At 32.9% G+C, this 15,833-nt stretch overlaps 5 protein-coding genes across 5 annotated transcripts; 3 read left to right on the forward strand and 2 right to left on the reverse strand.

Moving 5' to 3' along the window:
* The first annotated feature begins 6 nt into the window (after nt 1-6).
* On the forward strand, nt 7-4,037 carry LOC106109777. Its single transcript, XM_013291384.1, has 5 exons — nt 7-68; nt 373-454; nt 531-664; nt 1,059-1,265; nt 2,800-4,037. The coding sequence occupies exons 1-5, from the start codon at nt 63-65 to the stop codon at nt 2,899-2,901; spliced, it is 531 nt and encodes a 176-aa protein (XP_013146838.1). The 5' UTR covers nt 7-62; the 3' UTR covers nt 2,902-4,037.
* A 6-nt stretch (nt 4,038-4,043) lies between these two features.
* Nucleotides 4,044-5,704, reverse strand: LOC106109776 (peroxisomal membrane protein PMP34). The gene is made up of 3 exons (XM_013291383.1): nt 5,344-5,704; nt 5,011-5,071; nt 4,044-4,929 (listed from the first exon to the last, which is right to left on the reverse strand). Exons 1-3 carry the CDS (start codon nt 5,398-5,400, stop codon nt 4,205-4,207), a joined length of 843 nt encoding a protein of 280 aa, XP_013146837.1. The 5' UTR covers nt 5,401-5,704; the 3' UTR covers nt 4,044-4,204.
* Nucleotides 5,705-6,018: 314 nt separating this feature from the next.
* Nucleotides 6,019-10,670, forward strand: LOC106109774 (WASH complex subunit strumpellin). Its single transcript, XM_013291380.1, has 11 exons — nt 6,019-6,208; nt 6,295-6,397; nt 6,467-6,658; nt 6,743-6,954; nt 7,059-8,476; nt 8,557-8,816; nt 8,982-9,109; nt 9,182-9,583; nt 9,860-10,083; nt 10,199-10,349; nt 10,502-10,670. Exons 1-11 carry the CDS (start codon nt 6,087-6,089, stop codon nt 10,647-10,649), a joined length of 3,360 nt encoding a protein of 1,119 aa, XP_013146834.1. The 5' UTR covers nt 6,019-6,086; the 3' UTR covers nt 10,650-10,670.
* Nucleotides 10,671-10,838: 168 nt separating this feature from the next.
* Nucleotides 10,839-12,031, reverse strand: LOC106109775 (leukocyte receptor cluster member 1 homolog). Its single transcript, XM_013291381.1, has 2 exons — nt 11,823-12,031; nt 10,839-11,704 (listed from the first exon to the last, which is right to left on the reverse strand). Exons 1-2 carry the CDS (start codon nt 11,843-11,845, stop codon nt 10,852-10,854), a joined length of 876 nt encoding a protein of 291 aa, XP_013146835.1. The 5' UTR covers nt 11,846-12,031; the 3' UTR covers nt 10,839-10,851.
* A 234-nt stretch (nt 12,032-12,265) lies between these two features.
* LOC106109832 lies at nt 12,266-15,590 on the forward strand. Its single transcript, XM_013291457.1, has 3 exons — nt 12,266-14,709; nt 14,920-15,095; nt 15,323-15,590. The coding sequence occupies exons 1-3, from the start codon at nt 12,562-12,564 to the stop codon at nt 15,573-15,575; spliced, it is 2,577 nt and encodes an 858-aa protein (XP_013146911.1). The 5' UTR covers nt 12,266-12,561; the 3' UTR covers nt 15,576-15,590.
* Nucleotides 15,591-15,833: the final 243 nt, after the last annotated feature.

A 15,833-nucleotide genomic window follows, 5' to 3' on the forward strand; every position in this document is an offset into this window, starting at 1 on the left:
CCACACACGCAGCAGACACGCCCCTGCTCGACACACAAATAGCAAATGTTAAATCTAAAATTATGCAGGTAAACATGCCACTCTCAACTACAAAATGCAACAAAAACAAGTATTTTTAAGTTAATTCCTAACATAGGTATCAAATAAAACAAATTGACAAGTATAATATACTATGATAAATAGAAGATACAAATGAATATAGGCAAATAAGTAGTATTGCTAATACAAATGTATTATTAAGTTTTCAGATAATGCTTAGTCTATGAACTAATAGTAGGAATTTAATAAATTTCCGGTAATGCAATATTTTTACACTTCAAAATCCATAGACTTTTTTGTTTCTCGTTTTTATTTATATTTACACTTGTGTAGGTAATAGGCCCCGAGGAGTTGGCAGCTGAACTTAAAGCAGAGGATCCGGAGTCCTTAGACCCAGTGCAACAGGCTCTACAGAGTATGACTATTTCTATTTTGTTTTGAAATACAGTGTTATCTTTGGTCAAATTAATAACTCTTCCCTTATTTTTTAGGACATGAGCCAATTGATTTCGATTATTTGTACCCGCATCTCAAAAACGCGGATGTGGAAACTCTCCTCGCGGTGACGAAGCGAGCCATCAGCACCGAACAGTTCCTGCCCAGGTGGTTCATACTTCGATTCATGGTAAGTTCTTGTTTAGGCGTAAATTGAAAATATTTCCTCATGTCATCCCATGAGTACTAGAGTTAAACTATTTCTAATTAGAAAATGGGAAGGGTAAAAGTAATTTAGCGAATAGGATATGAAAGAAAAATGTCTTTCTTTGCTTTAGGTAAACATTATCTCCACTCCTTTTCTCTCATTGCTTTTCCTTTAGGTACATATTTTCTCTTAATGTAAATTCTACCTGTTGTGTATGCGCGTGTACTTTGCCTAAAAAGGAACGGTCGCCGGACGACTGCGTCTATGTGACGTCAATAAACCAGTCTGCACTAAGCAAGCGCTATTTTAATTACTCTTCCACAAATCTATCACTACCAATTTATGTTGTGTGAGTGAATGGGAATATGTAATATAGGAGGTGGACGGTGCGAGGTGTATACGCGGACTGGCGTGCGGCGGGCGCGTGCTGGAGGCGGGCGAGGCGTGCTGCGGCGCGCTGCGCTCGGCGCTGCTAGCGCTGGCGCCGGGCTCGCCGCAGCGGCCGCGCGCCGCCCCGCTCGCGCTCGCTGACCTGCTACTGGCCGAGCTGCATGCGCTCGCTCACATACCACAATACAAAGAGGTTCGTATGCTTTTGTTGTGACCGAAACTGCTGAACGGATCTCGACGAAATTTGGAATAAATGTAGGATAGTCTAGAACACATAGGCTTCTTGTATTCGTTTGTTTTTTTCACGCGGACGGTGTCGCAGGCGAAAGCTTGTCTACCAAAAAATTTAAACTCATAATTAGTTTGCTAGGACGTCAGTAACTGCGCTTATAGCCTTAAAAACAGGTATCGAAGGTCAATATGCTTCGCTTATTACGATCTTTTAATGACATTGTGTATTGTTGAAGGTTATCTGTATAAAATCACACAGATTTATACATTATCTTGCAAAAATGCATATATTAATTTGTGTTTTAAAACTAAGTATGTTAATGGGTATTCCAGAGTTGTTATATTAATGTATTTGTCAACTACTTTTATTTTATGGAAGCAATTTCAAATCACCTGTTTTTAGTTAATTTAAATGTCCATATATGTTTATTCAATATTATAGATACTACAAATGGAATATTCATGAATATAGACTGCAGACACATGTCTGCATAAATATATATGGGTTCAATGTCCATTCAGCAACTCCGTAAATTTCAATTATTGTTACATGTTTCTACCTGTATACAATATAAGTAACCTTTGTGGGGCGTATCAATTAGCATGCCTTATGAGTATTTATTACTCGTTTTGTTTGAAATATTGTTTATGTTATTTTCTAATTTTGAAATCAAAGTCTATTGTTCTCAGTTTCAACAAGTTCTCAGTTCTCAACCGTCAAACTATTCTGTTAAAACTGTCAGAACTGAATTTATGCATATATTAACAGACTTTTGTATGATAATACTCAATTCCAAACTGGAATCTTCAATTATTATCAACAAATTAAATCATAATACAAACATATTTTTTTAAAGTGCAAAACTTTTATCGTCTACACATTTCTAAAAATAACCTGGGTTTTTTACTTTATTCGTATATGGTTAAAGTTAGACTATGTTTCCTAAACGTAGAAGTGCGTCATAATAAACTGTTGTGTACTTTTCCATTTAACATACCAAACTACAAGCACATCTGAAAAGGCTAAAAATAATTTTAATGGACATTAGTCCGATGTATAAGTATTCTATTGACAGCACGAATTAGTAGCGTGTCTAGATTACGCTGATTCAATTCAACTGAGTTCATCGTGGCGGCGGAACGGTGCCCTCTGCTGATAATAAATTTAAACTCACTGTCTCAATTTTAAGATACCAAGTGAAATAAAATGAAATAATTTGTTTTTTTTTTTGTTATAAAGATCAGTCAAGTGATCAGTACTGAACAATTTACAGTGTACATATTATATTGATTAGTTTTTGTTACTTCACATAAGAATTACTTTTATTGTATTGTGTGCATCATGTTTAACTATATGCATAAATCATGACTTCAGTTTAATTTTAAAGTTAAACTTATACACTCCCAATTATTATTGCGAAATATCTTCCACAAAATTTATATTATCTTCATAACGGTGAATCATAACAAATTAATATAAAATATTATTGTTTCAGTTGTACGATGATTTACAACAACTGGTGAAGGAATACACTACCGCCGCAGTCAGAATATCAGAAAATATAAAACTTACACTCCAGTTCGCCTCCGTTAATTAATATTTAAGAAAAAATAAAACTTTTCTATGTATTTTTTTAATTTAATGAATCATAAATAATCTTTATTAAATTTTCTTGTCACAATCATTAATACCTACAACTGTCATAGTAATACAGAGAGACAATACCCTATTTTCAATATAAAATCACAATACTGTTAAAAATAAATTTCAATCCAGATTTATAACATTAACATGGATAAAATGCATCCATAAAACCAAATACTGCAACCAACAATAATCATAGTTAAACATTGTATATGTGAATCATTGATATTATGTTTTTATTTAGAGGACTCAAATGTTGACATTGTCTACAGTTACTTAGTATTTATCAATCAGGAAAAAGCATGTGTCCAACCTAGAACAGGCTAAAGATGATGTGAAATAAAATGAGGAAACCTCAAATGACACATAAATTAAACACATAGAATCCCAACCCATGTGGAACTGAAAGTCAACTATAAACAATTCATCATTATAAAACTAAAAAACTGGCAAACATCTTTGGAATGATAACTTAAGAAATAGTAAATTTTTCTACTACAAAATGTAACCTTGTCTTACAAAATAAATAAAAAATCCAACCACAAAACAAACATTAAACATTACTTAACTTTGTCATGTTTACATGTCAAGTAATAAAATAAACATAAATGTTCAAGTAAAACTACATTTGTGACTATTTAAAGGAAAACAAGTTTGTGTTCAAAGCAAACCTTATCACATTAGTCACTTCATACAAGTTACAACAAAGAAAATATTTGTTCATTATATACCAGCATAAGATGTAAACTTAAGGATAAATTAAATAAATCATAGAAATTAGTACACCTTATACCATATTATTCACCATGAAGCCATTCTGTGTGAAATAATTTTACCACATTATCTAAGAAAGAGCTTCAAATATTTTAACATAACATAAGTGTTGAACAAATTTTAGTATACCTAGGATATTTGGAACAAGTTACTAGAATAAAAAAAACATGATTTCAATTATATTTTGTCATTACAAGCTTGAGTATTCAATGATTTGGATTCTCTGTTTCTAAACAATGCTAATTGTTTTATGTTAAGGAAATATTCTCAAATTAATTTTGATAATTTTGTTTTTAGATCATCATATATTTTTAAGAAGGATTCATTATAATTTACATCCACAGCATTAAAAATTTGTTATATAAGACAATGGGCTGAGTGAATAATTTATTTTTTGCTTGTAAACATTTTCTCTTATAGCAACTGATAAATTGAGGTGAAAACTACAAAGTACTAATAAATGGTTGTCTGTTAAGATTACTTCACTGTCGCTTTACAATTTTTACTCTCATAATAGCTAGGACTAATCTGACAAGCTTTTCATATATGAGAAACATCAGAGCAGCAGTCATCACAGTCTGCAAAAGCTTTGCTTCAAGACCACGGAAAGCTATTGAGGGCTTTGATTTAATATCCTTTAATAATGGTTTGATACTAGTGCCAGCTCTAAGTCGAGATTGCACAAGTTGTAGGGGATAAGTTAAAGTTGTTGCCACACCTTTAGCCAATGCACCAACAATAAAAGCTGTGAGATTGTCAAATTTACCAGTAGACATCAATTTCCTTTTCATTGTCTCATACACCATAAACTGGATAGCTGGATTGGAAACCAAAAGCAGGGAGGGCACTGTACCTGACCAGAGACCATGCAATCCTTCTTTCTTATAAACCTCCCACAAACCTTCAACTAGACTACCATAATTATTTTTTTCTAACTTCATCCGAGTATTAACAACCCAAAGAGGAGAAGTTATGAGAACATTAAATACACCTGCTAAAATTCCAAACATTAGATCTTGAAGAGCAGAATTACTTTTTGGTGTTACTCTTCTAAGTGCATGGAAAGTATAAAAATAAACAAAGTTTGACACTGAAAGTGATTGCAAAACAGGTGCCAGCCCACGATACAATGAAATTACACCTTCATCATTTGCTAGGCGTAAGAGTAATTCCCAAGGAGATCCTTTCAACTTGTCAGATTCATCAACTGCAAAAAACGTGAAAGATTTTAATTACTATTTCCATATTGTATAAAATACATTTTGTATTTTATAAGATATTTTCATACCTTGAAGTCTTGATCTCAGTATATCTAGTGGGTAAAAAACTGTCATGCCAACTACACTCCCCTAAAAAACAAACATTTTATTAAATATGCGCTTTTAAATATTATGGTATGGTCTACATAGTTTATAAATGTTAAGCCGTAGTAGGAAGTCAACTGTTTGAGCTAGAGTTAAGTTTGTATGATGTTTAATAAAACATTAGATTGTTGTTATAATTTTTGCAGTCACCAGTATGTGCCGGATTTATAATCTAAGAAAGAATGTATGCAACAAAGATCAAGATTTGACCAATTGATATAAATTATTTTGAAAATTCTTAAGAAACTAATGCTTACCGTAGCCCCTGCCATAGCGTGCACGAGGGTTTCATAACTTAACAAAGAACGGGACATCTTGTACGACTGTATTCTTTCTTGCAAAATTTATGTTGTGTCAACACGCGAATATTTTCCAAATAGAATTGAATGTTTCATTCAAAAAAACGATTATTATTAATGACAATAGAAAATAATGAACAATTCAAGTTGTCCAGTAACAGTGACGCATTCTGAACAAAGAGCACTACCGCTACATTCGCCGCATGATGGTACAATTGTGATAATTATATACTTAAGAATCTCAAATATGTTTCCATATTTCTTTTAGCGGCGAGCAACGATTGATTTTCCATTTTTGTTTGACTTTGACAGAAGTATTGGAGTTTCTATTATCGTGCTTCTTAAAATCCTACCAATTACAGATTAAAATAGAGAGACAAATTCAGCGTTAACGCTTAAATTATTTTTTTACGATTTTTACAACTAACTGACCTTCTTTTTTATTTAAAAACTGTTTAATATCGTTATTGTAGACAATCCGAATGATAATAGTTTTTTATTAGTGAAGTTTTACTCCAAAAAATCAAACTTTTGGCGAAATATTGTGTGTAAATAATTTCAAAACTACGAAATATTGGCAACTAAAGTAGTTTTCACTGACAGTCACTATTGTGTCATTTAGACTTTACTTTAAGTGTCAAATGCTAAAACTTTGAGACACTTTTTAATTAAATGAAATAAAATAGTTATTTTAATATACAATGAGGGTGTTTCTAGCAGAAGACAATCCTTGTGCCCAAAATTTACTAAAACTTGTGTCTCATGGAAATGCTATATTGGCGGAAGTTTTGCGACTTAAGGATCATATTCCTTTAATCTACTTGTAAGTTTATGTTTACTATTTATTTACATATATTCTTTATCATCAAATATAGATCTCACCATTTTCACTTTGTTCATTTGTTGCAGATTAGATTCTAAAGAATTACAACAAAAGTATCAAGACGTTATCTTGGATTTTAGTTATTTTAAGGTTTCAGACCAGCAAGAAAAAAAGATAAACGCTAATATTGTAAGTTATTATGTCATTCTGTATCTTAGGTTCAAATAAGTTTAATAATTTTTAAACTATTGGTTTCAGAAACTGCAAGATTTAGATGATGATCTTAAAGAAAAATATTTGGAACTTATAACAAGGTTTTATTTATTATTTGAGAATATTTATCAATATATAGTTGATCTGAACACATTTGTCGAGCAATTGAATGATGGTGCTTTTATTCAACAGACTATTGAGACTGTAATGAAAGATGTGGAAGGAAAACAACTTTTGGTGAGATGAAAACTTCATTCTCAAACAACATATGTATGATGTAAAAGAATTATGTTTCTTGAATTTATTATGATTTATTTCTAGTGTGAATCTTTGTACCTTTATGGATCAATGCTGTTGCTATGTGATCTGTATATCCCTGGACAAGTGAGGGAGAGGTTACTGGTTGCTTTTTATCGCTACAGCACCAGCCAGTCTCAGTCTAATGTGGATGATGTCTGCAAACTGTTACGCGATACCGGTTATGACCAAATACACTCAAAAAAACCTTTGGATTATCCTGTGGAGTTTTTTTGGTAAGTATTTCCATTTAAAATTACAGTGCAATTCAAAAAAGTGTTAGATTTTAAGGAAATAATAAAAACTGTACTGTTTTATTTTATTTTAAAATAATTTTCAGTCGAGTACCCATTCATCCTGACTTTGTAGAAAAAGTAGTAGGAAAACTTAGATCTGAAGATATTTACAATCAATTAGCAGTGTATACTATACCTGAACATCAGGCATCAGCCCTCGCAACACAAGCCAGCATGCTGGTTGTCTGTTTATTCTTCACTCCACATTATCTACATAATGACACAACTAAAATGCGAGAAATTGCTGATAAGTTTTTCCCATGCAACTGGATTGTTCCAGTTTATATGGGTGTAACTCTAAATCTTGTTGATTTTTGGGAAAATTTTAAAGCAGCTAAAAATTCTTTGCATAATACTTGCAATAATAAAATGGTTAAAGATATATTCAGCAAAAGAGGAAGTTCTGTACAGGTATTGATCACAAAGATGCGACAGTTGCTTAAAGAAGGAACATTAACTGATGATTTCGTTCTTGATAATATCAGTAAAATATTAAACATTATCATAAATTCCAATCATGTTTTACGATGGCTAATATTACACAATAGTGATGTCATATTTTTCGACACTAACAAAAAGGGTAAACAACTCAGAGATTTAGTTCTAAAGGAATCTAATTATGATCCACTTAATGCACTAGAGCTGTTAATAACTACAGCTGAATTGGAATTGAAAGTTAGGGAATTCCTGCAAAAACTTTTAGAGAGTAAAAACTTAACTTGGGAATCTAATAAAACTCTCGCAATAGAGGCTTTGAATAATCTATCGGAACTTTTCTCATCATCAAAACCATTTGCTAAAATATCTCAAAATGAGCGATTAAAACTTTGGATAGAAAATATTTCTAAGCAAGTATCATCATTGGGTGACCCTTTTAGCAGTAAGTCTATAAAAAAAGTTACCCAACTTATTCAAGCATTAGATGAAGTTGAAGAGTTTCACGGCATTAAAAGTACTTCAACAATATTGCAATTTCTTTCTGAAGGAAAAGATGCCTTACGAAATCTTATAAGAATAGCATCTCTGAAAGAAGATTCTCTTGTTACATTGGAAACGGTCGCTGATTTTAGTTACGCATGGTGTACGATAGATTTGTATACAAAATATATGCAAAACAGCATCAAAGAGAATCCAGTTGTCACAAGTAGACTAAGGTCGTTATTTCTCAAAATAGCTAGTGCAATGGAAATACCACTGCTTAGAATAAATCAAGCGCAAAGTGATGATCTTGTATCCGTTTCTCAGTATTACAGTAATGAGTTGATTAGATATATACAAAAAGTGCTGCAGATTATACCAGAAATGGTTTTCAATATTGTGGAAAAGATTATAGATCTACAAACATGGACTATAAAAGAAGTACCGACTAGAATAGAGAAGGAGAAGTTAAGAGAGTACGCTCAGTTAGAGCATCGGATGGAAATTGCAAAGCTTACACATTCTGCATCAACCTTTACGACAGGTAATTAGACTGGAAATTCATCATAGCCATGCACCGCAAATGAAATTTAAAACGTATATTATATATTGTTTTCTTTTCAGGTATCTTAGACATGAGAACAACATTGGTGGGTGTTATAAGAGTTGATCCGGCGGAATTACTTGAGGAAGGATTACTGAGGGAACTCGACACTCACATCAGTAAAAAGTTCAATGAGTTCCTGGAACCACAGGGAAAGAAGCCTGGCAATTTATTCACTCGGCTTCAGAAACTATCAGAGAGTATGGATGGTTATAAACGATCTTTAGAGTATATACAGGATTATATAAATATTCATGGCTTAAGAATTTGGCAAAAACAGGTATGATTATACACATATGCAGATTTCTTGTGATATTTATTACAGCATCTTTAGATATAAAAAACCTTCGACATATTGCACAAAAATACGGCACTAATGTCTTAGAATAAATAATGATTAGTAAACCGAAAGGTTGCAGTTCAATTCATGACTCTATTTTTTAAGGTTTCAACGATAATTAACAGTAATGTAAACAAAGAGATCAGTTTACGCAAAGGCGTGTCGCTGTACGGGCCCTCTGCTGGCTTCATGGGATCTCTAGCACGACAAGTTGCAAGCCTCATTGATTCAAGGTATGTAAAATTAAATGACTACTAAATAATTTTATTTTTCGTAACATTGATGTATTAATACTCTTTTTGCAGGGTATCCGCATACATAAATATCTGTACAGCATGGTACGATGTTAAAACGCAAAAGGAAGTAGTCAATACAAAAACTTTTGCTAAGTTGAACGACGCTATCGGTGTTGTAGGACTTCACGGTTTAGATATACTTTATGCTTTCATGATCAAAAACCAATTGCAAATAATTCAAGTGTTATTCAGAAATCCTCAAGACAAATTCACGATAGCTTCAGTAAACTTGGACCCGAAAGAAATGGAGCAAGTTATAGCGAAATACACGAAAATAATTCAACAAATAGTTGATGCGTTACTACTTATTGGTGGCTTGCAATTGCTACGGAAACATGTGTCTTACCAACTGAACACAACATGTAAATTCGATTCGGCTCATTTGGAAGCCTCATTAAGGACTATGAACGAGTAAGTTGGAAAAAAAAAACCGCCATATGCCTGCAGATTAAACCGTACAGTTGAACTGTTCAGTTAAATCGTATTTGTTTAAAATTAGAACTGTCATTTCAACTATAAAGTTCCAGTGTTGTTTACTCACCTTCAGTATTAACTGTATGTGTAACAGCAAGTGTGTAGTGGGTCTAAGAACTGAGTGTAATCTATTGTTCATCCCAAACTCCCTCTTCAATTATAATTTTTGCAATTATTTTGAATGTTGGCAATACTAGTATTTTATGTTTCCAGGGCATTACTAAGCGAATTAAAAGGTTGCAGAAGTGATTTACAAAACATTCCATTAGCTTTATTGCACGATTTAGATGAATATCTCGTACGATGCGGTATAAATTCGCCTTTTGAGAAAGTCTACATAAAACATGCTCAAGAATTTACAAACACGGATATGGGTCGAATATTGGCAATTGTTCTTATATCTCAATTACCAAAACTGCAAATAAGCTATTGTACAGGTAATATTTTATAATTTTTTAAAAAGATTGTGGTATTGTTTGCAAACTCATTTTATTCGTCTTTTTATTATTAAATTCTTTGCCAATTTTTTTTTTAAAATAGTTAATGTTTTAGGTGATCTAATTACTCGAAAACCAGGCGAAAATATGGATGGATTTCCTCTCCTCATTGGCATTTACACATTATTGCGACAGAGCAAAACAAATAGTACAGAAGTGTTCATTGATACTCTGTGCCATTATGCAAAAGTTTCAAGTCTTGCAAAGTAAGTAAATTATTATTGTGGTGATGAAAAAAAACTTTGATATATCCATTTAGTATGGTGATATGTTGTTATTGCTAAAACTCAGACATAATAACAAAAGTTTTATTATTTACTATAATATGTATATGTAAATGAATTAACATTTTTTGCAGGTTAAAAGCAACAGAAGTGTCAGCAGAAAGTGTTTTCATCATGAGAATATTGCAACTTTTTTGTGAAACATTCAATTATGAATTTGAGAAAATGGAAGATAAGTTGCCATTGGCAATGTTAAATATAGACAAATTAAGTTATAAATAATATGTTAAACAGAGCTTATATTTTAATACATAAAAGTATGTTATTATTGTAAACATTAATAAATAAAGCTTTATTATACATCTTATGTTGTGATTTCATATATGTAACTATACAATGTAGAATTGTATGCAAAACCACAGGTTCTGATTCTTTTAGAGAAACTAATAGTTTATTTTAATCTATTCTTAATGTTAGTATTATTTTATCTATAATTCTGTCTTGCTAATTCCGGGTTGAATTGGGAATTGTATTTAGGTGTTACCTTAGGTATTTTAGGCTGTTCTTCAGTAGGAGTGTCGGCTCCACCAAGTTTCTTCAAGAACATTTCTGTTTTGTACTTCTCTTGTTGTTCCCTCTTTAGCCGCGCTTCTCTTAATTTTTTTAGTTTTTCTTCTTTATTCATTTCACTTTTACTATTTTTACTCTTAGGTTTACCTAACTTTTTATCTGAAATCTTTGAAGAGACTCCTTTTACACCTTCCTTATTAGTCTTATACTTATGTGAACAAAATGATTTAAAAGCATTCATAGGATCCAATTTCTGTTTGGCTTTCCAGCATACCTCACCATCTTTTATGTCTAACTCTTTTTCCTTTGGTTTGCCATCAGGGTCTTTTAAAACAAGTTTATCATATGTATCCTTTATATCACTGGATCGTGAAAACCTAGATGATTCTGGTGCCACTTCATACCAATTTTTCTTCTTTTGCACCTCATTGGTATCTTGCCCAAGATAAGTCAAATAACCAATCTTTTTTTCATATTCTTCCTTTTTTTCTTTTGCTTCCAAGTCATGATCTTTATTAGTTGTAGTTACAGAATGTTCTAAATCGTCAAATAAATTGATATGGCCAGGTTTCGATGGTGTAGGTTCATTCTCACATAATTTAACATCTAAATCTTGTAACTTTTGTTTACTTTTTTGTTTTAAGACACGAAGGCGGGCTTCTCTATCTGCGATTTCTATACGCAACTTCTCTTGTCTTTCTTTCTCAGCTGCTTCAGCTTCATCTTTCCTAACCCTCGCTATATTTTCTTTCGTCCTTACGTGCCATCTGTAAAGAGTAAATTATTGAGGTAAGAAAAGAGAGATTTTTACAAGAAGATTCGTGACCTGTTCCCAGACATGTTTGTCATTCATAGGAAGAAATAATACATAAATAAGAGCTTCACCTTTTTTTTGGTAGAATATTCATTTTAAAAACAAATGTATATTAACACGAATCCCAAAAAGGAAGATTGTGATTACACTTGCATTTTATGTTTTGCGCAGTAGGCCCAAGTAAATTTAACTGTAGTCGGAATAGCACTCAGGTATAGAATAATAGAGTCACTTTTAATATTTTTGAACTTTTTCAAGCATTCGATAATTTACTTTGATGACATTTCAGACAATTAATGACATTGACATTTAAGAAATTAAAAAAAAAAGAACAATTTAATCCGTGCGATGCGATATAAATTAATGGGTAAGTGAAAAATTAGACCTTATCTGTTTTCCATTACAAAAATGTAGGTAGGCTATATTAACATTCCTATATCAATTTGAAAAAAAAAAATATTTGACAAAAATATCTTATTTTAAAACAAGTATTCTGACAAGTTTTTAGAATTTCACAGGTGGCAACATTTTTAGTTGAAATGGACGACGACGCATTGAAAAAAATCTTAAGTGGACGAAGTGAATAGCTTGTTAGATTATTAGAATCCATTTTATTTCACTGCTTAATATGAATAGTTTCAAAAATAAACGTAATACAATAATAATGTAACGGCAAAGATATTTTTGTGTTGCATTAAGATTGATTGCTTATTTCATTTATTTGTCAACATAATAGGTTAGCCTGTTTTAAGTTTAACTATAAACAGTGTAGGGTAATATTTACAAATATAATTTCTTACAAGTGACAAAATGGAAGTAATAGAAGAGCCTCCGGTGGTGAATACTTCAATTAATGATGTGATAACTAATGTTGAAGCCGAAAATACTTCGACAGAGTGTGAAGAAAAGGATGTATGTCATAAATCTAATGGAGTCGTTGAGAGTGATATTGTTGAACCGACCGATGAAGGTAACGCTACGGAAACAGACATAACTCTGCAAAGTCAGGAGAAGGAAGAAAATACTGCGGAACCTGAACCAATAAGTGACACTGCGACCACAATTGAAGAGCCCACGCTTCCGGAAAGTAATACAGAACCCGTAAGTGAGCCTGCAATTAGCCAGGAGGAACAAGTGAAGGATAACCCAGAGTCTACGGAAATTGACAGTTTAGTGAAAACTGTTTATCAAGAAGTAGAGATTGCAGCTGCACCAACAGATGAAGTTCCTCTTCCCAATGAAGAACCCTCAAGTGATGTAGTCTCTGAAGAAACAGTAGTGGTGCAAGAAATAAGTGAAGAAGAAGCACCAGTTGCCATTAACCATGACGAAATGTCTTATAAGGATGGAGTTAGATTTAAGACCGAGATATTAGTTGAAGTTGAATGTAATGATGTCAAAGAAAATAACTTAAATGAGACAAATTCTGATGAACAAGCTGCAAAAAATATTTTGAGTGAATTTGACCAGAGTATTGAACTTAGTGAAGTATTACGGTCATCTGATGTTACAGATAATGTGGAAAACAACAATTGTACTGGACGTCAAGAAGTTTTCAACAAAGAGGAGTTGTTAGATATACTACAAGGTAAAGATGCTGAAACACCAGAAAATGAAGTAATAGAGGAAATGGAAACAACAGCAAATACAAAATCTCGGGAAGCTCAGCTAGCTTTGCAGCAACTTTCAAGACTAAAGTTTGGTAAAAAGAGGACTCGTATGGAACGAATACAAAAGCCAAAAAAAACTGAAAAGAAGGAACAGAAAAAAACTGATAGCATTATAAATGTATTAGTGCAAGACTGGGATGATGAGGAAACACCAGAAATTGATAAATCTGTCAAGTTAGTTGATAAGACAGAAATTGATGAAAGTAAAATTCAACCGGCAGTAATAAATAAAGAAGAATTGCTTAGAACATCCGTAGACTCAGCAACTAGTGAAGACCATAGCCAGAAATCCAATAAAAGTGGTGATGAGGGTCAGCCCCATAGAAGACTTGGAAGAATCATCAAGAAGAAAGTTATTTTTGATCCAGATAACCCGGACACATTTACAAAAGGTAAATCTGTGATTAAAAGCAATGAAGTAGAAAAAGAATTTTCACCTAACAAAAAAATTAAGACTGAAGTATCATCTGTGAGATCTAAATCAAAATCTCCTATAGCTAATAAGTTGCAGTGGAAAAAGCCTTCACCTAAAAATGTTAAGCAAAATAAGAGGTTATCAGAGGTTGATAAGCTTTTAATGGATGAGGGTGCAGTCAACATGATATATCAGTTGACACCTGAAGCTCCTAAGGGTAAAAAGAATGTCAAAACTAAGGCTGAATTTATAAAAAAGCTTCAAAGTTCCACTCCAGATAGTAAGGAAATGAAGTTTCGGGAACGAAAGAAAGATTCATCTAAATATGATGATGGTGATCCGAAAAAAATTTTAAGTGGGAAACACAGGACATCACTGAGTAGTTCCATTAAGTCTCCTGTAGAAGATTTTGAGACTCATAGTGCGGATGATTCAATCATTTATCGCCGTCATTCCTCTAGTTCATATTCCAGCACATGTATGAGTCCACGGAGGCTAAGTGATGTAGAATCTGGTGGAACACAAAACAATGTAAAAGTAGTTCAAGATGATAATGCAAATAAAACTACAGAAGGCGATCTGTCAAATCAACCAACGGAAGGTTTCATGTCTGATTCAGTAGTTGTAAATAACAGTGAAATTATTAACAGGGATGATTGTCTCTCTATTAAAGAAAAGCTTAACTCCAAATTATCTCTTGCTTTAAATAAAAGAAAAAGGGATAGTAGCAAAATTGATAAACCACCTAAACAAAAGAGGATGAAGGAACTGTTGCCACATGATGATGAAAGGAAATTTAAATATTTGACTTTAAATATTGGATTCAGATTAGCAGAAATAGATGTACATAATGACTACAATTATAATATAGAGGTAAGCTTATTATTTTCACTTGTAATTTCACATTTGAATAAGAATATCTCATTCATAACTTGTAATTATAAATTGAGACCAAGATACATCTTTGATGACATATAAAGAAAAAAGTCTTAATATACTTTACACCTTAGGCAAGTGTACACTAAATACTAAATGCCAAAATCATGAAAACCATATGTGTTAATTTTCTATTTAAAATTTCAGGTCATTAAGGAGTTAGAACAGGTATTGCACTATGTTGATGCAAGGAATGACATATCAGTGACCCTGTTGACATCCCAGTGCGGCTCCCTGTGCTCCCCACTGGACATGAGGCCCTTACTTCATGAAGATGACAAAACAAGAGCCAAAAATGCATTTGAAATAGCCGAGTCCATACGGTAAGTTAATAAATGAACATGTAACAATTGTTTGCTAAATTTTTTTACAGACTTCAAAAAGGAGGCTAGTATTTCTGTTTTCCTTAACTAGAGGATTTAATTTTACAGATTTGTAGTTTACTGATGTTCAATATTTTGTGTTATAGACTGTTAATTTTAAATTGAAAAGATAGACAATGGAATTTATGTTGGTTTGTATGTAGAGTGTGGTAGTGCGTGTGTCGCAGGTCGTTGCTGAGCGCGTTGGAGCAGCACAGCAAGCTGGTGTGCGCAGGGCTGTGGGGCGCGTGCTGGGGCGTGGGGCTGGGCCTGCTGGCCTGCAGCGATGTGGCGCTGGCCGCGGACTCCGCCACCTTCTCGCTGGCGGAGTCCCCGCACCACGCCGCCATGCAGCCCGGCCTCGCCGCCATCACCGCGCGCTGCAGCTCCTTGTCACAATCATTAGTCAGTATTTACATTATATGCTATGCGGTAATTTAATATACAGAAAGAAAATTAATAGTTTGGTGGAAAAAATATGTTAGCCTCTATGAATCATTTCATATTTGTCCATTTTACATCTTATTAACCAGTACTCATACATCCTAATTGAGGTGCTAGAAATCTACCCTACCCTAATTCAACCACACTGGGCTAGTGCAGATTGGTTGATATCACACATGTCCACATTTTCCTTTAATTAAAATTTAATTTTACAATATTTTATTATGAAATGTAGTTACAATAGGCATATGGGTA

This window comes from Papilio polytes, unplaced genomic scaffold (assembly GCF_000836215.1).
Source record: "Papilio polytes unplaced genomic scaffold, Ppol_1.0 DF821067.1, whole genome shotgun sequence".
NCBI classification, from domain to species: Eukaryota; Metazoa; Arthropoda; class Insecta; order Lepidoptera; family Papilionidae; genus Papilio; species Papilio polytes.

Bases quoted from the DNA above. Each gene is read 5' to 3' on its own strand.
- LOC106109777 (XM_013291384.1), top strand. The intron at 455-530 runs GTATGACTATTT...CTTATTTTTTAG, and splicing joins AGTGCAACAGGCTCTACAGA to GACATGAGCCAATTGATTTC. The intron at 1,266-2,799 runs GTTCGTATGCTT...TTATTGTTTCAG, and splicing joins ACATACCACAATACAAAGAG to TTGTACGATGATTTACAACA.
- LOC106109776 (XM_013291383.1), bottom strand. From the start codon at position 5,400: ATGTCCCGTTCTTTGTTAAGTTATGAAACCCTCGTGCACGCTATGGCA. The intron at 5,072-5,343 runs GTAAGCATTAGT...TTTGTTTTTTAG, and splicing joins ACGCTATGGCAGGGGCTACG to GGGAGTGTAGTTGGCATGAC. The intron at 4,930-5,010 runs GTATGAAAATAT...CGTTTTTTGCAG, and splicing joins ACTGAGATCAAGACTTCAAG to TTGATGAATCTGACAAGTTG.
- LOC106109774 (XM_013291380.1), top strand. From the start codon at position 6,087: ATGAGGGTGTTTCTAGCAGAAGACAATCCTTGTGCCCAAAATTTACTA. The intron at 6,955-7,058 runs GTAAGTATTTCC...AATAATTTTCAG, and splicing joins TATCCTGTGGAGTTTTTTTG to TCGAGTACCCATTCATCCTG. The intron at 10,350-10,501 runs GTAAGTAAATTA...CATTTTTTGCAG, and splicing joins AAAGTTTCAAGTCTTGCAAA to GTTAAAAGCAACAGAAGTGT.
- LOC106109775 (XM_013291381.1), bottom strand. From the start codon at position 11,845: ATGAATATTCTACCAAAAAAAAG. The intron at 11,705-11,822 runs GTGAAGCTCTTA...TACTCTTTACAG, and splicing joins AATATTCTACCAAAAAAAAG to ATGGCACGTAAGGACGAAAG.
- LOC106109832 (XM_013291457.1), top strand. From the start codon at position 12,562: ATGGAAGTAATAGAAGAGCCTCCGGTGGTGAATACTTCAATTAATGAT. The intron at 14,710-14,919 runs GTAAGCTTATTA...TTAAAATTTCAG, and splicing joins ACTACAATTATAATATAGAG to GTCATTAAGGAGTTAGAACA. The intron at 15,096-15,322 runs GTAAGTTAATAA...CGTGTGTCGCAG, and splicing joins GAAATAGCCGAGTCCATACG to GTCGTTGCTGAGCGCGTTGG.